The following is a 25433-nucleotide window of genomic DNA, read 5'->3' on the forward strand; positions in this document are numbered from 1 at the left end:
TCCTTAAATATGAAGGCTATTATATTTTTTCTACAAGATTTCTGTCCTCAGTAGAAGGTCTGATGATTATCTGATATGGAATGACCCATTATAGCCCATTTCAGTTCACTGATTCCCAAGATGACAGTCTTTATTCTTGACATCTAATCCTTAACCATCTAACGTTTGCCTTGGTTCATAGTTCTTATCCTTCACATTTTTGGGGTGTATAGTGCTTTACAACATCAGAGTTTCATCTCTGACCACTTCAGCAGACAGATGTCATTTTAACTTTAATCCATCTAATCCATCCAAGTCTTAATCCGTAGTATTATCCCTCCTCTGCTCTTCTCCAGGCGTATGCTGCACACTGTTGTTCTTGAGAGTCTCATCTTCTGGAGTTAATTCAATGTTTCTCTATTTGTTTTAGCTTTCTTGCCAAACTCCTGGGAGTGGTTTGCTATTACCTTCTCCAGTGTAACATCCTTGTTCTACCCTCTCTGCCAAGACCTCCTTATCATGGGTGGCCCTTTATAGTATAGCTCACAGGTCCATTGAAATAAACAAGCCCCTTAGCCATAATAAGGTAACATTCAGAAATATGGTCCAGAATATAGATATTTGTATATATTTGTACATATACAGAGGGATACCTTCACAAGCTGTTGTCGCAGTGGTGCAGCGGTAGCGTTGTTGCCTCACAACAAGAGGTTCTCCCATTCGATTCTCGGCTTGGGTTGGGAGTGCCTTCTGTGTACAGTCTGCATGTCCTCCCCACGGTCGAGTGGGCATTCAAAAGACATGCGTTGAATGGGCATGCCTTCGTTGAAGGTTGGGCGTCGGGCTGGCAACTCGACACCATAAAAACCAGCTGCCAATCATTAGCGGACCGGAGCTCCGCTGTGGCGACCCCTAACCGGGAAAAGCCGAAAGACAAACAACAACAACAACCTTCACAAGCATTTTGAGTAATAATAATAATAATAAAATAGTCTAACACTGGGACCCATTAGAAAAACTAAATATAACATACAGTAGGGCTACAAATGCTGATATGACCAAATGTATCATGCAAAGCAAGAGCACTTAAAGAAAAGAGCAGAGACAGTCATATAAAGACAGTAAATACTAAGGAACGAGGACAATTATGGGAACAGGGAAAAGCAGAGATAGTCATATAAAGACAGTAAATACTAAGGAACGAGGACAATTATGGGAACAGGGAAAAGCAGAGATAGTCATATAAAGACAGTAAATACTAAGGAACGAGGAAAATTATGGGAACTGGGAAAAGCAGAATAAACATGCTTTTGAATGGGAATAATTACTGGTAAAGAAGATGGAGGTATAGAACAGTAAAAAAGAAAAGATAATCTTAAGACATGAAAGGAAAAGGGAAATAACAAGTTGTCTTTGGCAATATTACTGGAAAGGTACAGGGAACAGACAAAGGAACTGAAGCTATGAAAAGAATATCTATACTAAGTAACTTCATGGTAATTTTATAATATGTTGCTTAGTTTGTTTCAAAGTGAAACACTGAGGAATACTCATTTCTATTCTGTTATGCTATACTCTGTTATATAGTACAAATCAAAATAAATACCTACCTCTAATACATGCTACATAAGGGAATTTTATGGATGAAACAGTATAGATGAGACAGTTGTTATGCCAGCAAATGGGAGAAATCAGAGGATGTTTAAAGGTAAAATAGAAGGAAAACAGTGGAACAGATTCACAGCTTCACTTATCTGGGAGGAGTAGACGGTGAGAAGGAAATCTTTATGAGAAGGTCAAAGATAGAAGCAGAGATGCTGCAGGCAGCTGGCACAGAGTGTCATGGGTAACATGACAAAAGAATGCCAAAGTTAGGGGTACACAACTGTTTGTTCAACCAATACTACTGTATGGTACAGAAACCTGGACATTCAAAGGCAGAAGGAAGCTAGAACTGATGAAGATGAAATGCCTCATATGGGTGGTGGATACACACTGTTGGACAGACAAAGAAAGGATGACATCAATCGAGAAGCCAAAGCAGCTGCAGAGAAGATCAAAGAGAACAGATTACAGTGGTCTGGGCACACATGCAGAAAAGCAGACAGCAATTTGGTGAAGAAGACTGAGAGACAGAGAGAGGAAACAACAATGTCTAGCCAAGAGATGGATGGACTGCATGAGAGACGACTGAAGACTGAGAGACAGAGAGAGGAAACAACGATGTCTAGCCAAGAGATGGATGGACTGCATGAGAGATGACTGAAGACTGAGACAGAGAGAGGAAACAATGATGTCTAGCCAAGAGATGGATGGACTGCATGAGAGACGACTGAAGACTGAGAGACAGAAAGAGGAAACAACAATGTCTAGCCAAGAGATGGATGGACTGCATGAGAGAAGACTGAAGACTGAGAGACAGAGAGAGGAAACAACGATGTCTAGCCAAGAGATGGATGGACTGCATGAGAGACGACTGAAGACTGAGAGACAGAGAGAGGAAACAACGATGTCTAGTCAAAAGATAGATAGACCGCATGAGAGATGACTGAAGACTGAGAGACAGAGAGAGGAAACAACAATGTCTAGCCAAGAGATGGATGGACTGCATGAGAGATGACTGAAGACTGAGAGACAGAGAGGAAACAACGATGTCTAGCCAAGAGATGGATGGACTGCATGAGAGAAGAATGAAGATATTCATTTATTCACTTGATTTTTTTACATTCATTTATTCATTTTTAACATGCATTCATTTTTTATATCCATCTGTTTATTTACTACAGGTTTTGAAAGTGTGTTTTTAGATACTTAAAAGTGTCTTAAACAGGGAAAGGTTGTATTTATTATGCTTGTATTTATTATGTCTGTTTTTAAGGTATGTTTAGGAAAGGGTTAAATTGAATTCAACGTCACATGATTTTAAGTTTTGGCAGTGTGCAAAGGTATAAATGGAGAGGGGTTTGGATTGTCAGCTTTTTTCTAATGAAGTTGGAGACAAAAACGAACTGGTAGTAGTTTCAGCATTATCATTGTATGCTGTGTTGTGCTTTGCTTGCTGTGGAACACATTAAATGTTTTAAGGTGGTTACGGCTTGCTGGTACTTTTTTCCTCTTTATTGAAGACTGAAGGTAGGCAAATTTGAAGACTGAGAGAGTTGGCAACAGTTGATGTGACATTTCAACCACATGCAGAATGAATGTGAAAAAGGAGGCTGATGATGATGATGGTGATGGTGATGATGATGATGATGATGATGATGATGATGATGATGATGATGATGATAATGATGATGATGATGGCAATGATAATGATGATGATGATGATGATGATGATGATGATGATGATGATGATGATGATGATGATGATGATGATGATGATGGTGATGATGGTTGTGATGATGATGATGATGATGATGATGATGATGATGATGATGGTGATGATGGTGATGATGATGATGATAATGATGATGATGATGATGATGACAATGATAATGATGATGGTGATGATGATGGTGATGGTGATGATGTTGATGATGGTGATGATGGTGATGGTGATGATGATTGTGATGATGATGATGGTGATGATGTTGATGATGGTAATGATGATGATGATGATAATGATGATGATGATGATGACTGCCCCATCACTAATACTGCCATGCATCACTTAGTATAAATGAGTATATAGTTCTGTGCTATACAATTATAAGTTTGATGTGTTGGATGACTGCTGTCTCTTAGGAGAAGAGTTGGACTATGGTCACTCAGGTTTTCAGGGAGGCAGCCTGAGTAGGACATTGGGTGGGGGGAGTTAGTTAGAATCCAGTGAAGTATGGATTGATGATTAGAGGTTTTATCGGCCCTATTGGGAGATGTGATGACTTGGGCAAAGCTGCACAGGTTAATGTGTACTGTTAGAGTTGGGGAGGAACAGAGGAGCCAATCAATATTAAAGTCCCCCATGAGGATGATCTCTTGATGGAGAAATCTGGAGCACCACTGTAGCAAATTTTCAAGTGTGGCAATGTTGTTGCCTTGTGGGATATATTCACCTATAATATTAAGATGTTTCCTGGGGTTAATGGTTAATTTAGCTAGAATTACTTCAGCATTTGCAGTATCTGGAATGGTGGAGTTGAGGAGGTCAAGTGTTAGGTGGTCTTTATATAAGATAGCTACACCTCCCCCTTTTTCAGGTAGGGTAGACTAACAGATAATAAATATATTAATAGATAGTTGTCATTCTTACCTGGTTCGGTCCCATCAATGACCGTTTTCCTCTTAATAGACATTGTAGTATTTCCTGCTTTTAGTGCCAGCCTTTCTTCAACATTGCTGCTATTATGTGGCACAGAGTGGGCAACAATAACTGTAAAAGGAACCATATAAACATGTTTATTTAAAGAAGTACTTTTTCTTCAAAATCCTTCCTAAAATAACATGTTGATTGCTTTCATTATTGACTATGCTCATTTACGAATTAAAACAGCACAGAGGTCAGAAGAAGAAAACTATGTCTGACGAAACATTATTCACAGAGAGAAAATTAATTCCAAATGTGCTACATTTTCTTTCTATTTAATTTGCTGTATGGCACATGCCTGGACTGTGGCTGGAAAAGCACTTGTACTTCTACACCTGCCTAGTTAACAGAATAAGTACAAAGGGGTGAGATACACAGTAGTTTTTATAGAGTTTGTAGGGCTAGTGCTTCAGTAACTGAGAAGAAAAAGTTCAAACTTGAATCACAACAGTGTTGCAGGACTATGACCAGTAGCAATTGAACAGCTCTGCTAATGAAATTCAAAGACAGTCATCTAATGCAGCACCATAATACAACTGCATCCTTGCACCAAAAGGCATTACACCCCTAGTCAGGCTATAGGCGGGTACATGCTGAAATCCATTCTAAGTGTAAATGTAGAACGTCAAAACCAGCAATGGCTTCATCTCATTGTGCTCTTCCACAATGAGTTATTAAACACAGCAACCTGTGACACTGTATTGGTAACACCGGCAAATTAATTTACTATATATATATATATATATATATATATATATATATATAGAGAGAGAGAGAGAGAGAGAGAAATAGGCACACAGCAGTTAATTGGTTTTATCATATTACTGTGGTATCTTCAGACTGTAAGCAGGAACAGTAAATAATTTAAATATATTCACCTGGGACATCAATCAGAAAAGTTAACCTGCCATTATATTAAATATTTACACTTTTAAAGCTGTGATTTTTAAATTTATTCCCCATAAGGCAGGCATATACTGAAAAACAGTTTGCTTGTTGCCTGGGCTTTCAGCCTTATGATGCCAGTGGAATCTGTTGAATCTAGTATTGTTTTTGATACACTGACTAAACAATATTATTTTACCAAATATGATAGTGCTTTCTGAGGAATATAAAGCCGCTATAACTGAAAATCGATCCCCAGAAGTGTACATCTTAACAAGGAAATGATAACACATAATTGTACATGCACCATTATATACAGGTATATTCCTACACCTTTTCACATACTAAGTGGACACATAAAAACTGTAAACCTTATATTTGTCCAACCTGCCATTATCACTGCTGGAGTGCAGTTGTGATGTAGTTACTCCCCAGATGCAAGGAAACCCTGTTTCCCCTATAAGAAATGGCATCATGGCCTTGAACACAGTTACACAGTGATACCACACTTAAAGATTTAAGTCCATAATAACATTCAAGTGGTGTCTGTTATACAGGAAGTGGTAATGACCTTTATGCAGTGTTAAATTACTGTAAACTTTGTGGCCATTTTCTCTTCTGTAAGTTATATTCAGTTCAGAAGCACTTACTCAGTATGTCAGCATAAACAAAGACAAAACAAAGATCCTCACATTATGTATTTATTTATTTATTTATTTACTTATTTGTTGTCTGGGACACTCTAACAAGGAAGTGTCGTTTGCAGTGGAATCCAAGGAAGACAATCTCCAGATGCAGGCAGAAACATGGTTATAATACAGTAAAAGAAATACAGTTGAACATAAGTAGGGTGATCTAGATACAGGCTAGAAGTATCATATAATATGGTGTATATCATGCAACATGTATAAAATATGGTGCAGGAAGAAGAATCACCTCTAACATTAAAAAGTTCAAAATAGTTAAACACGTGTAGTAAGCTGATATAGGAAATCAAAATGTAACTAAAACAGATTACATTAAGCTACCCAACATAAGAAATTCTAATTATTATTTATTGTGATATACTTCTGAAAAACAAATAAAAATAAATATGGGAAAAAAAAGAAATTCTAATTAATCGGGATTTTTTTTTTGTATACTTTTTCACCCCTCTACCTGCCATCTAGTCCTTATTCCAGATGCCCATTTTCTCCCAGTGGTGGGAAATCCCCAGATCCGGTAGATCAGTAACTACTGAGGGAATGTGCCATATAAACAGACAGACATTAGGGTCCCCTAGTTCTCATAACTATCCCAGGTAAGAGGGTGCTCCTATTGAAAATGATGTAACCCCTCCTCCTGTGGTGACATGAATGCTTGTGTCACTATAAAGATGGCTGCTGGGAAAACTGATACCTTTATGTCTGTACGTGTCACTCCACATGACCTGACGAGGACTGCTGTCACTGACTTCGGGGGTTACATCCATGTCCTTCCTGCACCTGTTCCCTACATTCTGACACAGCAGCACACTGCCGCGAACTGCTGATGTACAGATGTAGCCAACCGAGACCCCCATCCCTCCCCAGCAGGATGGCTATGTCCTTCCTACCTGTTTGTGTTTTAATGCAGTTGAGCTACTAATCAAACTTAGGTCACCTGGGCTGTAGTCAGAAGGATTTTTTTTTTTCATTTCATACTTGAATGGCGTTTTTTTCTGGCATATTCCTCAGGCTGAATGGGAGTTTGTCAAAGCATTTACTGTGAAAGAGAATGAATTTGGAGTTACAAAATTCAGCTTTTGTAACAGGTATCTGGAGACATATACTAGTGGATGTGCCATGAACTTGTTGAGTTTGCCTTCAGTTCATTATCTCACATATGAAGGGGTCCTCATTTGAATAGAGAAGTTATGTCTGATGCAAATATGTACAGATGTAAGATAATGACAGAACTCAAGCCAGACTAGTTGACCTAGAACAAGAAAAGGGACCTACAGAGAAATGTATTTTTGCAAGCATATTCCATTTTATACAAGGATGGTGATAAATTCATCCATGGGTGAGCTGAGTTTAAGAATGAGAGGAGAAAAAAAAGATGTCAGTTGTTACTTTAGCAAAGTCATGCAAAAATATGGCATTTCTGTAAAAAGCTTCATACTTTTGATTCATGCAACTCACAATGCTAGTTAAGTGTGAGTCAGGCCTGAATTGGTTCCTAGTGATACAACCAAGTAGTTTGGATGAACTAAATTTGCCTAGGAGTAATCCACATATCAAAGTTAACAGTTACTCTTGGATCTCGTGAACTACCAGTAATTACTAGTATTTATTTATTTATTTATTTATTTATTTTGGAAGGACTATCCAGTGCCTAATTACCATCAGCTCTCATGCCAGTTAATTGGATCATTCATTTACTATACAGTAAATCCCAGTTCTAGCTTTAGTCACACCACTGGGGTGTAAGCCATGTGCAGTGGTTATCATTCAAGCATCTATTACACTTTTCTGGTAAGTGGACCTAAGTCCACTGCACAGTGACTGACATAAGTGCCTGCATAACTGCTAAGGGATACAATGTCCTTCCCTTGTGTGTCCTTAATCCCCCCAACACATATACACTGAGCATTACTGCTAGTGTTATTGTCCATACTTTTTGGGTACCAGGGATAGCTACCTGGAAGTGAGAACACTGTCTATAGGTGAAAGTCACTGGTAATGTGACACACTGACTAGATGTACACAATGGTAAGAAGGGGGTGATTCTGATGCTGATACAAGACTTCATTTGCATGATGGGAGTGGATGGACAGGAATCACTAATCCCCAACCCCTTGGAATGAGTAGGCTGACATCCACCCAGTCACTCTGACTCCTTCTCCTACTGGATTTTCCAGTGTCTGAGTGACTAACTTAACTCTGGTCATTTGGTCACCTGGGGCACAGTTTGGGCTTCCTATCAGGACACAGTTATCACTGAACATGAGGAATACTGGAAGGAATGGCAGAGACTGACTTGGTTTTATCAGCACTGAGGTGTAGCCTTAGAATGATGAGCCTGATTTAGACGAATGAGAATAATCATGCAGTGTATCTTTGATAACTATAATGTAGGAGGAGGAGCAATAGCAGATTTATCTACATACTAAACAGCTCTGACATTACCACAGTGATTCACCATTTCATTCACAACGTTTGTGAACATAAAAGGACCTAGGGCACAGCCCTGAAGTATACCTGCATCACGTGGAATGAGGAAAGGTAGTACAGAACAACCTTCGTGTTTTATATGTTAGTGTTAAACACTGTATGGTCTGTACCTAGGGCACAGCCCTGAAGTATACCTGCATCACGTGGAATGAGGAAAGGTAGTACAGAACGACCTTCATGATTTATATGTTAGTGTTAAACACTGTATGGTCTGTACCTAGGGCACAGCCCTGAAGTATACCTGCATCATGTGGAATGAGGAAAGGTAGTACAGAATGACCTTCATGATTTATATGTTAGTGTTAAACACTGTATGGTCTGTACCTAGGGCACAGCCCTGAAGTATACCTGCATCACGTGGAATGAGGAAAGGTAGTACAGAATGACCTTCATGATTTATATGTTAGTGTTAAACACTGTATGGTCTGTACCTAGGGCACAGCCCTGAAGTATACCTGCATCACGTGGAATGAGGAAAGGTAGTACAGAATGACCTTCATGATTTATATGTTAGTGTTAAACACTGTATGGTCTGTACCTAGGGCACAGCCCTGAAGTATACCTGCATCACGTGGAATGAGGAAAGGTAGTACAGAACGACCTTCGTGTTTTATATGTTAGTGTTAAACACTGTATGGTCTGTACCTAGGGCACAGCCCTGAAGTATACCTGCATCACGTGGAATGAGGAAAGGTAGTACAGAACAACCTTCATGTTTTATATGTTAGTGTTAAACACTGTATGGTCTGTACCTAGGGCACAGCCCTGAAGTATACCTGCATCACGTGGAATGAGGAAAGGTAGTACAGAACGACCTTCATGATTTATATGTTAGTGTTAAACACTGTATGGTCTGTACCTAGTGCACAGCCCTGAAGTATACCTGCATCACGTGGAATGAGGAAAGGTAGTACAGAACGACCTTCATGATTTATATGTTAGTGTTAAACACTGTATGGTCTGTACCTAGGGCACAGCCCTGAAGTATACCTGCATCACGTGGAATGAGGAAAGGTAGTACAGAACAACCTTCATGATTTATATGTTGGTGTTAAACACTGTATGGTCTGTACCTAGGGCACAGCCCTGAAGTATACCTGCATCACGTGCAATGAGGAAAGGTAGTACAGAACGACCTTCAAGTTTTATATGTTAGTGTTAAACACTGTATGGTCTGTACCTAGGGCACAGCCCTGAAGTATACCTGCATCACGTGCAATGAGGAAAGGTAGTACAGAACGACCTTCATGATTTATATGTTAGTGTTAAACACTGTATGGTCTGTACCTAGGGCACAGCCCTGAAGTATACCTGCATCACGTGGAATGAGGAAAGGTAGTACAGAATGACCTTCAAGTTTTATATGTTAGTGTTAAACACTGTATGGTCTGTACCTAGTGCACAGCCCTGAAGTATACCTGCATCACGTGGAATGAGGAAAGGTAGTACAGAACGACCTTCATGATTTATATGTTGGTGTTAAACGCTGTATGGTCTGTACCTAGGGCACAGCCCTGAAGTATACCTGCATCATGTGGAATGAGGAAAGGTAGTACAGAATGACCTTCGTGTTTTATATGTTAGTGTTAAACACTGTATGGTCTGTACCTACATCATTGGGATGAGGAAAGGTAGTACAGAATGACCTTCATGATTTATATGTTAGTGTTAAACACTGTATGGTCTGTCAACCTAGGGCACAGCCCTGATATACCTGCATCAGTGGAATGAGGAAAGGTAGTACAGAATGACCTTCATGATTTATATGTTAGTGTTAAACACTGTATGGTCTGTACCTAGGGCACAGCCCTGAAGTATACCTGCATCACGTGGAATGAGGAAAGGTAGTACAGAACGACCTTCATGATTTATATGTTAGTGTTAAACACTGTATGGTCTGTACCTAGGGCACAGCCCTGAAGTATACCTGCATCACGTGGAATGAGGAAAGGTAGTACAGAATGACCTTCATGATTTATATGTTAGTGTTAAACACTGTATGGTCTGTACCTAGGGCACAGCCCTGAAGTATACCTGCATCACGTGGAATGAGGAAAGGTAGTACAGAACGACCTTCATGATTTATATGTTAGTGTTAAACACTGTATGGTCTGTACCTAGGGCACAGCCCTGAAGTATACCTGCATCACGTGGAATGAGGAAAGGTAGTACAGAACGACCTTCATGATTTATATGTTGGTGTTAAACACTGTATGGTCTGTACCTAGGGCACAGCCCTGAAGTATACCTGCATCACGTGGAATGAGGAAAGGTAGTACAGAACAACCTTCATGATTTATATGTTGGTGTTAAACACTGTATGGTCTGTACCTAGGGCACAGCCCTGAAGTATACCTGCATCACGTGGAATGAGGAAAGGTAGTACAGAATGACCTTCATGATTTATATGTTAGTGTTAAACACTGTATGGTCTGTACCTAGGGCACAGCCCTGAAGTATACCTGCATCACGTGGAATGAGGAAAGGTAGTACAGAATGACCTTCATGATTTATATGTTGGTGTTAAACACTGTATGGTCTGTACCTAGGGCACAGCCCTGAAGTATACCTGCATCACGTGGAATGAGGAAAGGTAGTAGAGAATGACCTTCATGATTTATATGTTGATGTTAAACACTGTATGGTCTGTACCTAGGGCACAGCCCTGAAGTATACCTGCATCACGTGGAATGAGGAAAGGTAGTACAGAACGACCCTCATGATTTATATGTTGGTGTTAAACACTGTATGGTCTGTACCTAGGGCACAGCCCTGAGGTATACCTGCATCATGTGGAATGAGGAAAGGTAGTACAGAATGACCTTCATGATTTATATGTTAGTGTTAAACACTGTATGGTCTGTACCTAGGGCACAGCCTTGAAGTATACCTGCATCACGTGGAATGAGGAAAGGTATTACAGAATGACCTTCATGATTTATATGTTGGTGTTAAACACTGTATGGTCTGTACCTAGGACACAGCCCTGACATATACCTGCATCACGTGGAATGAGGAAAGGTAGTACAGAATGACCTTCATGATTTATATGTTAGTGTTAAACACTGTATGGTCTGTACCTAGGGCACAGCCCTGAAGTATACCTGCATCACGTGGAATGAGGAAAGGTAGTACAGAATGACCTTCATGATTTATATGTTAGTGTTAAACACTGTATGGTCTGTACCTAGGGCACAGCCCTGACATATACCTGCATCACGTGGAATGAGGAAAGGTAGTACAGAACGACCTTCATGATTTATATGTTGGTGTTAAACACTGTATGGTCTGTACCTAGGGCACAGCCCTGAAGTATACCTGCATCACGTGGAATGAGGAAAGGTATTACAGAACGACCTTCATGATTTATATGTTGGTGTTAAACACTGTATGGTCTGTACCTAGGGCACAGCCCTGACATATACCTGCATCACGTGGAATGAGGAAAGGTAGTACATAACGACCTTCATGATTTATATGTTGGTGTTAAACACTGTATGGTCTGTACCTAGGGCACAGCCCTGAAGTATACCTGCATCACGTGCAATGAGGAAAGGTATTACAGAACGACCTTCATGATTTATATGTTGGTGTTAAACACTGTATGGTCTGTACCTAGGGCACAGCCCTGACATATGCCTGCATCACGTGGAATGAGGAAAGGTATTACAGAACGACCTTCATGATTTATATGTTGTTGTTAAACACCGTATGGTCTGTACCTTGGGCACAGCCCTGAAGTATACTTGCATCACGTGGAATGAGGAAAGGTAGTACAGAACAACCTTCATGATTTATATGTTAGTGTTAAACACTGTATGGTCTGTACCTAGGGCACAGCCTTGAAGTATACCTGCATCACGTGGAATGAGGAAAGGTAGTACAGAACGACCTTCATGATTTATATGTTAGTGTTAAACACTGTATGGTCTGTACCTAGGGCACAGCCCTGAAGTATACCTGCATCACGTGGAATGAGGAAAGGTATTACAGAACGACCTTCATGATTTATATGTTGGTGTTAAACACTGTATGGTCTATAAAAGGTTTGAGTGACTGGCCATGTGGAAAGACATGGAAAGGTCAAGAAGGGATTGACCTTCTCATCTGGCCTTGTCCCTTGTCCCTGTATGATCACATGAATTCAGCTATAGACAGGAGTACAGTATTGGTACCAATATTATGCTGATACTCACAATCAGTGAGGCATTTCACAGCTGTTGATGGAGACAGTTCCCAAGGACTGTAAGTATACAAAATGGTTCTAGTGACAATTTGTTGAAATTCAGAAGGTCATTTATCCCTAGATGGTGATCATGCTTAAGTCCTCTTAGTTACTCAGGGTGACTGCTGACAGATACTATGCAAATCATAAATATAAAAGACGTATTGATAGATAGAAGTTAAAGGCTTTAATTATATTTATCCGAAATTAGTTTTTTGATGGGATTGTGCAAGGGTTTCTAGCATTTTAGCAATATCAAAGTCACTGAGATGATGGTAAGATGATGACATAGTGCTGTGACCCAGATGTTAGGAAGGTGTTTCTAACATATTAGTGATATGAGAGTCACTGAGATGATGATAAGACGATGAGGTAGTGCTCCTGTGGCCCAGATGGTAGGAAGGGGGTTCTAACATATTAGTGATATCAGAGTCACTGAGATGATGGTAAGATTATGAGGTAGTGCTGCTGTGGTCCAGATGGTAAGAAGGGGTTTCTTACATATTAGTGATATCAGAGTCACTGAGATGATGGTAAGATGATGACGTAGTGCTGTGGCCCAGATGGTAGGAAGGGGTTTCTAACATATTAGTGATATCAGAATCACTGAGATGATGGTAAGATTATGAGGTAGTGCTGCTGTGGTCCAGATGGTAGAAAGGGGTTTCTTACATATTATTGATATCAGAGTCACTGAGATGATGGTAAGATGATGACGTTGTGTTGTGGCCCAGATGGTAGGAATGGGTTTCTAACATATTAGCGATATCAGAGTCACTGAGATGATGGCAAGATGATTATGTAGTGCTGCTGTGGCCCAGATGGTAGGAAGGGGTTTCTAACATATTAGCGATATCAGAGTCACTGAGATGATGGTAAGATTATGACGTAGTGTTGTGGCCCAGATGGTAGGAAGGGGTTTCTAACATATTAGCGATATCAGAGTCACTGAGATGATGGCAAGATGATTATGTAGTGCTGCTGTGGCCCAGATGATAGGAAGGTGCCATTAACTTTGAAAAAGCAGCTTTTTGTTAGCAATGATAGTCATTTCTGACATGATTGTAGACTTATCTGAACTTGATGTGAAACAAATTATCATTTGTTGGCCTAAAAATGTATGCATGGTGATATCTTGTTTTCATCATAGTTTTCATTTCAGAAGTAACCCTTGGTAGACTTACAGAAAGAACCAACCTGTCAAGCGTTGAATTAAAAATACAGTTAATATAAGACGCTGCTTCACAGAGGAGTACAGAAGAGTTCCCAAGAAGCCATCTCTAGAGTGTTTTCAATAAACATTTTAGTTTTTCATGGAAATGAGCTCATACATGAAATCTGTAGTGAACCACTGAAATGGTTCATCAGCTACTGATGGGCCCTTAACAAGAGGGATGTGCCTGCATGCTACTCCAGCTACTGATGGCCCCTTAACAAGAGGGATGTGCCTGCATGCTACTCCAGCTACTGATGGGCCCTTAACAAGAGGGATGTGCCTGCATGTGACTCCAGCTACTGATGGGCCCTTAACAAGAGGGATGTGCCTGCATGCTACTCCAGCTACTGATGGGCCCTTAACAAGAGGGATGTGCCTGCATGTGACTCCAGCTACTGATGGGCCCTTAACAAGAGGGATGTGCCTGCATGCTACTCCAGCTACTGATGGGCTCTTAACAAGAAGGATGTGCCTGCATGTGACTCCAAACAATTTAGGTTTGTCAGTGTATTAATCATGAAAAACTCTCACCAGTAGTAGAAAGAAGCTGGTTATGCGACATGGAAACAGATGGTGGTTGTGGATAGAAAACTAAATGCAGCACGATAGTGGTTTACTGAGGCCATTTACTATGCGTAACCCAGTACTATTAAAAGTTCTTGGCTGCCGCTTGCTAATTTTAGGTAAAGTGTGAGACAGCTATATATTATGTCAGATCTGTTGTTTATGCTTTTATGTATTAATGGAAGCATTTTTATACCTGAGGCTTTAGATAATTTAATGTTTGTAGGCCCACTGGATACACATTTATTTTGAAGTCTAGGATTTTGTTGAATGCCACTAGACAGAAGTAGATTGTGAGATGTTGGAGATAGAAATTAATACATTTGTTTTGTTTGCCTTGTAATGTCTGTTAGGGTTAAATGGAGAAACATATTTGTTGTACCACATTAGGGGGACTCTGACATTTTGGAATGAGAAGATAAAAGTGCAATAGAAAAAAATCCTACTTAGGATAATTAATAAGTAGTTGCACACACTGTTTGTGGAACACAACACTCATCAAGCAAGTAATAACTCAATCAGTTAATAGCAAGAGGTGTAGCTTTTGGTTGATATGGCAGTACTGTACTATGTGTTGTTACATATAATATGATGAAATGGCATTGCTGGAATGTAGCCATCATGGATCTGTGATGGATGGAAATGCTTACTAGCAATGGTAGCAGAGGGGGGACTGTGGCACTTGGGTCTGATGAAGGCTGGGACAGATACATGTCACTTGAACTATGATGTCCAGGCATCTTCACAGCAGTGGGTATGCTCTAAAAAAAAGGGGAATAACCTAAAAGATTTCCTCCTAAGTCCATACAAGGACTGATAGAAAATGTGAAACAAGGAGGATTAAGCAGTGGAATTCACTGTTACCTATGCTACTTGATATGGAGACAATAAGACTACTGCACCAATGGTGACCACAGGATAATGAGGTAAGATTTCTTACACCATCCACTACAGATTATAAGGTCTGCTTGCCTCAGCTCTGTATCTATCATCCTTTCATATTCTAAACTCACCCCTATTGCTTCTTTTTGTTTGCTTTCCCTTGCTCCTCTTTGTAGTTTTCCTATACAAAGGGCATCCTATTTGTGTTTTAATCCTGTAACCCAACAATTACTCACTTCCCACCACCTGCTTTAATAAATTTTCCTATTTTTCTACCTTCCCTCAGTTAATGTCCCCTGACTTCCATGACTTAACAATTTCCTTTTTCAAATGACTCACTATTAATAACAGTTCTCTCTTCTCTTCTTTCCCCATTTAAGCATAATACCTGTTCTCCTTCCATTTGCTTGTTTCTTAAGAGCCCTGTGACTTTTAAGTCCTTCACTATTTTCCAGGCCTCATTGCATTTCTCATCACCCTTGTACATCACTCTTTCTTTGCCTGTCCTTCTCTAATAGCTACCAAAACAAATTATTTCTGTCTCTACCCCAAACTCTTTACCTGTTCACCCTGTCCTTCCTTTCTCTACTCTGCCCCTTTTAAACTCCTTTCTTCCTAACTTCTTTGAACTCTGATTCCTAGCCCCTCTTCTTTCACCTCAATATCCTTCTAACCACTCCACCGTACATCAACCAGTCCTCCTTCCTCCTCCCATTTGCTAAAAGTCATATACTGTCCTTTATTTCAGTCATCCTGCAACTGCTTCACACATTTTAGTCCTTTTTCATTCCTGCTCTCTTATCACCTTTCAATATACATAGTGCCATCTGTCAGAAAGCCTCTGTGGAGTTCTTAGTTATGAACATCTTCAAATCTACATGCTACTGTCTTTATCTACTTAAATATTTTATTTCCCTCTTCTTATCATTGTTTTCCTACACTTTTCATGTAACCTTCTTATTCAGTAAAACACTCTGTCCTCACACTGTATTTAGCACTACTGTACACCTCTTGAATGTGATTGTACAGGATCCCCCACAACCTTCCTCACTAACCTTCTTATTCTGTAAACCACTCAGTACTCACACTGTATTTATCACTACTGCATTCCTCTTGAATGTGGTTATAACCTTCCCCCACAACCTTCCTCACTAACCTTCTTATTCTCTAAACCACTCAGTCCTCACACTGTATTTATCACTGCACACCTCTTGAATGTGGTTATAACTAGCCTTCACTGCTAACCTTCTTATTCTCTAAACCGCACTCCCCGGATCCTCACACTGTATTTATCCAGTACTGCCACCCCTTGAATGGGGTTATGACCTTCCTGGCAACTTCTCACTAACCTTCCCGCTTATTCTGCTTAAACCACTCAGTACTCACACTGTATTTGTATCACTACTGCATTCACTGGAATGTGGTTGCAACCCTTCCCCACAACCTTCCTCCAACCAGCAGCCCCTGCTTATTCTCTCTAAAACCACTCCCAGTCCTCACACTGAAGTTATTACTACTGCACACCCCTTGAATGAGATTTGGCCACACCATTCCCCACAACCTACTCTTTACTAACCTTCTTATTCTGTAAACCACTCAGTCTCACACTGTATTTATCACTACTGCACACCCTTAGATGTGATTGGCCCACAGAGATCCCCAACCTTCCTCCACTAACCTTCTTATTCTCTAAACCACACTCAGTCCTCACTGTATTTATCACTACTGCACACCTCTTGAATGAGGTTATTTTACCATCCCCCACCCTTCCTCACTAACCTTCTTATTCTGCTTAAACCACTCGGTCACTCACACTGTATTTATCACTACTGCACACCCCTTGAATGGGGGATTTGTAGCTTAAAATCCCCACAACCTTCTCACTAACCTTCTTATTCTGTAAACCACTCCCCAGTCCCACTCACACTTTGTATTTGTATTACTACTTTCCAGTTGAATGGGTTGGCCACACACCATCCCCACAACCTTTTCTCACTAACCTTCTTATTCTCTAAACCACTCAGTACTCACACTGTATTTATCACTACTGCACACCCCTTGAATGGGGTTGTGCACCATCCCCACAACCTTCCTCCCCACTAACCTTCTTATTCTGTAAACTACTCAGTACTCACACTGTATTTATCACTACTGTACACCCCTTGAATGAGTTGTACCATCCAACAACCTTCCTCACTAACCTTCTTATTCTCTAAACCACTCAGTACTCACGCTGTATTTATCACTACTGCACACCCCTTGAATGTGGTTGTACACCATCCCTGACAACCTTCCTCACTAACCTTCTTATTCTCTAAACCACTCAGTATTCACACTGTATTTATCACTATCCACCTGATGTTAACAAAACCTTCCTCCTCCCATTTGTAACTATCCACTGTATTTATCAATCACCTATTGTTCAATTTTACCTTTTATTCTTCCACTCGTTCACACTTTATATACTGCCATCCATTGAATTGAACATCCAACTTTCATACTTCATCTGTAAAATAGTTCCTGTTTTTCCTCTGCTTGAATGTTGCACATCATTTAACCTTTATTCTAAATGTCCTCACCATTATCTGACACTCTGAATTCTTACATCCCAACCTTTACTAACCTTCTTTTCTTCCTCCTACCATTTACTATGAACTTAATGAGGTTTACATTTCCACATTTCTACCTTCTTATTCTAACCTCAGTCCACCTGTATATACTACTGACACCCTTGAATGTTAACCTCAAATCTATAATTCTTATCTTACATCATAAATTTATCACTCTGCACCTTGTGTTGTAACTCCCTTCCTATCTAACCTTCTTATTCTGTAAACTCATCCTACCTATTTTCTATCTTTGATTTGTACCTCCCAACTTCCTACTAACCTTCTATTCTAACACTCTGTCCTCCTACTGTATTTATCACTACTCACACCTGAATTGTATACTCACACCTTCTACTAACCTTCTTATCGTAAACCAGTTCCTCAACTGTACTTTATCTTGACCTCTTAAGTTACATCAAACTTCTCATAACTTCTTATTCGTACTCATCTCACACTGTATTATCCTATGCACACCCTTGAATGTTACCTCCACACCTTCTCATAACTTCTTATTCTGTAAAAATTCACACTGTATTTATCACTATGCAACCTTGAATGTGGTTGATACATCCCACACTTCCTCCTACCTTCTTATCTTAAAACTATCCTCACACTGATTTATCACTACTGAACCTTAATGTTGTACACCTTCCCCACACTTTCACTAACCTCTATTCTGTACCATGCCTCACTTTTATCACTCTGCACACCTTGAATGCATGTACTCCACAATTCTACTAATCCTCTATTCTAACACTCAGTTCCCCTTATTTATCACTATGCCTTATTTGTACCATCCCAAATTCTTAACTTTTATTCTTCCACTGTCTCACTGTATTTATCACATCTGACACCCTTATGTTGTATTCCAACATTTACTAACACTTCTTTTCTTAAAACTTCTCACTTATTTTCTTACCTATGCTCCCCACATTTCACTCCATTCTTATCTTGTAACCTGCTATCTCACATTTTATCATTCTAATTTTTATTGACATCCCTAACTTCTCCTCCTATCCTTAACATACACTCTTTCCTATTATTTCCTTTCATTTTACACTGTGATTTTACATCATATTTTCACTATTCTTCTTAACACTCGTCACCATGCATTTTCTCTGTCCACCCTATTTATACCACAATTCTCAACTATTTTTCTTAACTCCATCTCACTACTTATTGTTCCTGTCTCACTCTTGTTTACTCCTCCTTCAAACATCTCACTACTTCTTTGAATTTAACCACTTATCTCCTTTATTTATAATCAATCCTCTTGACATTAGTTATAACATTCATTCTCACTCATTCATTTGTAAAATTTTTCATATGTTTTATCACTACTGTACACCCTTGAATTCACTTCCACAATTCTCCTTTCTTCATTTACCACTATTATCACATTACTATTCCATATCCATCTTAGCAATTATTCCATTACATTTTCTTAAATTCCTTACTTCTATTTAATCAGCTTCACATATTATTTCAGCTCCATTACATTTATCATTCACACCTTTTCCTCCACTTTTATCTGTCCTAGTTCCTCTACTCTATTTATCACTATCGATACTCTGTATGTTTATACCATCCTATACCTTGTCATACTTCTTATAAAACTTATAATCTCACCTCAAAACTTTTATCACTCTTCTATACTATCTTAATTTAACTTCTGATTTAACATATACATTTTATTTTAAAACTTTCATTCTACATTATTAATATCCACCTTTAATTAACCATTTTCCTATCTCCTCTTATTCTGCTAACCATCTCAACTTTTTATTTCCATCCTTGAATTTGTCCATAATTCTCACTAACTTTTTTCTTAAACCACTCATCCTCACACTGATTTATCACTACTCCATCTTATTTATAACCATCTTAATTATTCATCTAATTACTTTATTTCATCTCTCACTTATTATCATCTCTCTTGAATTGCTTCATCCACAACTTTCATCTACCTCTTATTCATGTAAACCACTATTTCAACTGTTATTTTATGTCAACCCTCCTTGAATGGTTGTAATTTCCACTTTACTCCTACTTATTTTCACTACTGTCTCATGTTTTACTTGTTATTTATTCTTTCATAATTCCACATATTTTTTAATATTACTCATTTTAATAATTATTTAAAATTTATATTATAAATTATTATATTCACACTCCATACATTTATTATAAATAATTTAATTTTTTTTTTATAAAATTTTATTTTACATAGTATATTTATATTTTCACATTACTAAATTTAGAATATTACCCTGGTAATTCCTCTCACTTCAAACATCATCTTCTTGAAATCACCGTCTAATTATTTATATACTCACATTTTGTGCTCCACATTATCATCGCTTTCAATCTTTCTATATGTAATCCCTGACAAGGTTTCAATCACCTTATTTATTCTATTTCTAAAAACCTTGTCATGTAACCTATCCTTCTACTACTTATCCTGATAATACACTAATGTCATAACTGATAGATTTGTATACTGAATAATAGTTTGTAACCTCACTAATTGTCCTTTTATTCTTTCTTTTAGTACATTATTATCATTTGATTATTTTAATGATATCTTTCACAACATGTTTCAACTTTAGTAAATATTATTCTCATATTATTTATAATATTATATTGATATTTGTTTAGATTATCTTTTAATTATTTAAAATTAATAATATTTTCTACATTTGTAACTATTTATAATTGTTATTAACCTTATATTATTACTACATTCGAACTTTGACTTCCGCATTCATTATCTTTAGTTATATCCTTCAAATCAATTTTCTTACTCTATCCAGCTTTCCTAGTCTCAGTAAATATATTTATAAACTGAACAAACATTTTATTTCTAAATCACCCTACTGCCACCTATTTCACTTCTACTTTCAATCTATATTTATATAACTTTAATTTTTTTTTTTTATTACTTTAGAGATTCTCTCATATCTCCTATTTTATTATGTTAGAGTCTATTATCCACAATGTTTAATTGACCAAGAATTTTTAATGTATTTTAATTTATAATAAAAATTTTTAATATTATTTAATATATTTAATTTTTTTTTTATAATTTTATATTAATGTTATTTATAATTATAATTGTGAATATAATCACTGTATTCCTGATCCATTATCTTATCATCTTTCTTCCCTTCCAATTTCAAATTATATTAATAATTAATGTTTTTCCAAGACAGTTTTTAAAACAATATTTTTGATGAAAACTTTGATATTTGTTTATAGAATTAATAAAATGTTTATTTTGAATTTTATACTGATTCTCATTTATCTTCATTGTTTTCTTCTTTTTTTTATTTTATAATAAAAAATTGAATTTTATATATAAAAACTAAAAATAATTTGTGAAATTTTATAATGAATTTTTATCTAGTCCTATAAGCTGAGGAAATTTTACAGACTCAATATTATATATATATATATATATATATATATATATATTATATATATATATATATATATATATATATATATATATATTATATATATATCTAGATAGATATATACACACACACACGTTATTATATATATATATATATATATATATATATATATATATATATATATTATATATGTGTGTGTGTGTGTGTGTATGTATGTATGTATATATATATCATATATATATATCATATATATATATATATATATATTATATATACATCTAGATATGTATATATGTACACACACATATATATATATATATATATATATATATGTGTGTGTGTGTGTAGAGAGAGAGAGAGATTGATGGAGGGATAGCAACAGAGTCAAAAACAGAATGAGATGGAGGGAGATGAAAATGCCCAGGGAGCAATACTCAAGAGGCTATTACAGAATACAGTCAGTGGCACTACATATCTTGTCTTGGGGAAACATTAGTGTGCCCATTTGGCATGCCTCAGGACCCTTGGGGTCCAGCTGATGAAGAGCAGAGAGGGGAGTGGTTAACATCACTAAAATTGAGTGTGTTTTGAGTATAATTCAGAGGGACAGACTGAATATAATGTGATTGTGGGAGCTTAAGTTGTCCAGGAGGGAAAAAGAAACGAGACAGAAGAAAGGAGAGATTAGAGAAGACTGTTCCTGGCTGGAGGAAGAAGAGGAGCACGATATTAGTCAAAGAAGCTGGAGGTTAGAGGTGAGGAAAAAGTGTGACAGGTAAGACTGAAGACTGGTGGTGTGCAGACGTATCTCTAAGTGCAAAGGAGTAGTGAGTGGGGGTGCAGGAGACTTGCACCCCTGCAGAAACATAGCAGAAAGTGTGTTTGTTAGTTAGGTGGTGCTGTAGGTGGAAAGGATGTTATTTACATATGCATTGTAGTTTTCAATGTTATGAGGCACACTTTCAATGTTCTGAGTTTTCAATGTTTTGGGTTTTCCAGTGTTTTGAATTTTCAGTGTTATGGTCTCATTTTCAGCAGAGGCCTGGGAAGAAACACTCCTGACGCATGTCTTTGTAACATGGGAGGAAACCGGAGCACCCGGCGGAAAGCCACACGAGCATAGGGAGGACATGCAGACTCCACACAGAAGGCTCCCCAGCCAAGAATTGAAACAGAGAACCACTTGCTGTGAGGCAACAATGTTTCAGCTGCACCACTGCACCATCCTCTTGTCCTGTAGGCTCCTATAAGCCTCACCAAGAATTTTGCCCATGTTCCCACAAAGTCAGCACCTGTTTACCCTGTCCAGCAGGGACACAGGTGACATCCCAGGGGTGTATATTCTGTTTCCCATCCAGTCATCCAGGTTTGCCTTAAAGAGGGCTAGTGAGGTATTCTGCTTGACATGGAGAGAGGGAGAGTCTATTGCACAGATGTGGGAGTCTTTGGGATGCAAATCTGTCCCACCAACAATTTCTATTAGTGTCACAGAACGGGTTGAGGTCTTGTGTGCAGCTTGCAAAAGTGGAGTTTAACTTATGGATATGCAGCAACTCCATCAAGGCTGGGTCTGAGATGGCCTTATATGCCAGACACAGGTCACCTCTGAGCAGTCTGTATGAGACTGTGTAGAGGGACAGGGCCTTTAGCCTATCTGTGCACGACAGGTGCTTGAGACCCTGGATTTTCCTGATCAGGAACCTCTGTGGTCTTTCCAGCTGCTGTATGGGCTTGGTAAAGTATATGCCAATGGGGGACACTGTACTCAATAACAGGTCTTATAAGGGAGGAGTACAGGGGTGTTATTACCTCCTTGTTCCTGGATGAAATACCGTTACTTATGAGATGGGCCATGTAGAAAGCCTTCTGTACAGTAGAGGCAATGTGGTGGTCAGATGTCAGGCTGCTATCAACCTATGAAGATATCTATATCATTGTATTTATTTATTTTTACATTTAACTGGGTTAGTCTGACTGGGCCCAGAGAACCCTTTTTCATCAGAGACCCGAGGAGAAAACTCCAGGAAAGTAATTAAAAAAAATCCTAACAATTCAAGTCGTAAGATACTTAGAAGTACAAAAACAGAAAAAGAGAAATATACAACATGAATATTTGCAAGGCAAAAGTACAGTATTTTGAGAAAGCAGTAGCAACATGTTTCAGAAATTTGGTTAGCATTAAGTTAATATACAAGAAAATATAGCAGTGCCTCAAAAAATATATATATTTTCTAATAAGTAACATAAAATTCAGAGTAACATCATGATACAGTACATCAAAGATGCATTTAATAGCATAGGTACTGACTGCCGAGAGAGTAATATGTGTAGACAGTTTAGATTGCAGATACCAGGCAGATATGTTAATTGAGAGAAGAAGAAAAATTCATTAGGTTATTTCCTCACAAGTACAGATCTATGCATGTTGGAAATTAATTTTTAGTTGCTTTTTGAATTCATCACTTTTGGTAGTGGAACAAAGGGACAATGGAAGTTTATTCCACAAATATGCAATTGAATGACTGTAAAGTATTTTTCCAATATTTTTGTTTGGATTGGTCACCTGAAGTAGGTTTTGTTGTGTGATTCTGAGGTCACGATTGGGTGTGAAGGGTGTAATTATGGATGTAAGGTCAGAGCAAGAGTTAGGGCTATTTAGGATACTATGAACAATTTGTAGTTGTGATATTTGAAGCATGTGTGGGAGCTCAGGCCATTTTAACCTTTTCAGGGATATACAATGATGGGATTTGTAGCTATTACTGGCTGCAAATCTGGCTATCTTGTATAGGTGGTTTTCATTTTGGTTAAGAGATTATTTTGGAGGTTAGTAAGTATGGGAGCAGCATACAGTAGGAATGGTAGAATAAATGTTTGAGCCAGTATAGGTCTAGATTTGTTAGGTATATATTTGTTGTTGCAGTATAGAAGACCTAATTTTTGATTGGACTTTTTGATACAGTATATGTAGGTCGAATTTTAATTGGTCGTCTATAGTAACTCCAAGCAATTTGGGGTTTGAGTCGGCAGTGATAATTGTATTATCTAAGGATGAGATGCTGACGTTTTCTTTACCTGGACTGAGGGTTTTTGGAAGGAAAAGGAGAAGCTTGGTCATTTTGGGGTTGACAAACAGGTTGTTTTCAGTTAGCCATTGTTCTACTAGGTGCAGAGATTGTTGACTAACAGTGTGGACATTTTGTATATTGTCGGAGGTGTTAATAATTGTGGAATCATCTGCATACTGTATTAAGGCAGAGTGGGAGCAGGACACATGGAGGTTATTTGTAAATATATTAAAAAGCAAGGGGCCCAGGATAGAGCCCTGTGCAACCCTGGTCTTAACAAGCTGGAAAGGGGAGAAGGATGTTTGCCATCTGATGGACTGATATCTGATTGGGAGGTAGCTGTTCAACAAGGAGGTAGTGGAGGTAGAGAGTTGTAGGTTGAAAAGTTTGTTTAGGAGGGTGGGATGGGAAACTATCAAATGCTTTGGATAGGTCAAGGAATAGAGTTGATATTTATTATTTTTGGCTTGGGCAGTGTTGTGAGTGAAAGATAGGAGAGCAGTGTTAGTACTGTGTGAGGGTCAGAAACCATGCTGTGTGGGTGTAATTAGGTTTGCCTGTAAGAGGTAGTTTAGTATTTGTCTATGTATACATATTTCCAGTATTTTGGATAAGGGGGATAATATGGCAGTAGGTCTGTAATTTGAGGGTTCTGTAGAATTGTCCCCCTTGTGGAGGAGTATTATGAAGATTTTTTTTTTGGATATCTGGTACTGTATTTTCTTGGATGGCTCTATTGATAAGTATAGATACAGGGTATGCTACAGATCTGGCTGCATGTTTGTATTAATAATAGAGGGAGTTTGCAGGCTGATGGGGAACAGGGTTTGAGTTTGTTAAGAAGTGATCTGATGAAGGAAGTTGCTACAGGTGCTAGGGAGAATGAGGGAAGAGGTGAGGTGAGGTGGGTCTGGTATCAGAAAGATTCTAGTAGACTTTCTATTGTTTTGATGAAAAAGTTGTTAAGTAGAGTTGCAGTTTCACTAGAAGGTTTCTTAGGGAAGACGGGTTCCTTGGAGACAGTAATTTGTTTATTGAGTGTCAGAATTCCTTTGGGTTGGAATGTGGGTTGCTCAGAGATTTTTGAAG

The 25433-nt window shown here is 38.2% G+C and overlaps 1 protein-coding gene across 1 annotated transcript in view; it reads right to left on the minus strand.

The window, feature by feature from the left end:
- The window catches only part of LOC122810812 (adhesion G protein-coupled receptor E1-like), a 447985-nt gene that overhangs the window by 97281 nt on the left and 325271 nt on the right, over positions 1–25433 (minus strand). The window contains exon 5 of the mRNA XM_044082372.1: positions 4232–4351. Within this exon, the coding sequence (XP_043938307.1) occupies positions 4232–4351 (120 nt within the window). The remainder of the gene's footprint in view (positions 1–4231; positions 4352–25433) is intronic.

The sequence above is a fragment of the Protopterus annectens genome, chromosome 9.part0 (genome assembly GCF_019279795.1).
Source record: "Protopterus annectens isolate FY-2018-M chromosome 9.part0, PAN1.0, whole genome shotgun sequence".
Classification (NCBI taxonomy): domain Eukaryota; kingdom Metazoa; phylum Chordata; order Ceratodontiformes; family Protopteridae; genus Protopterus; species Protopterus annectens.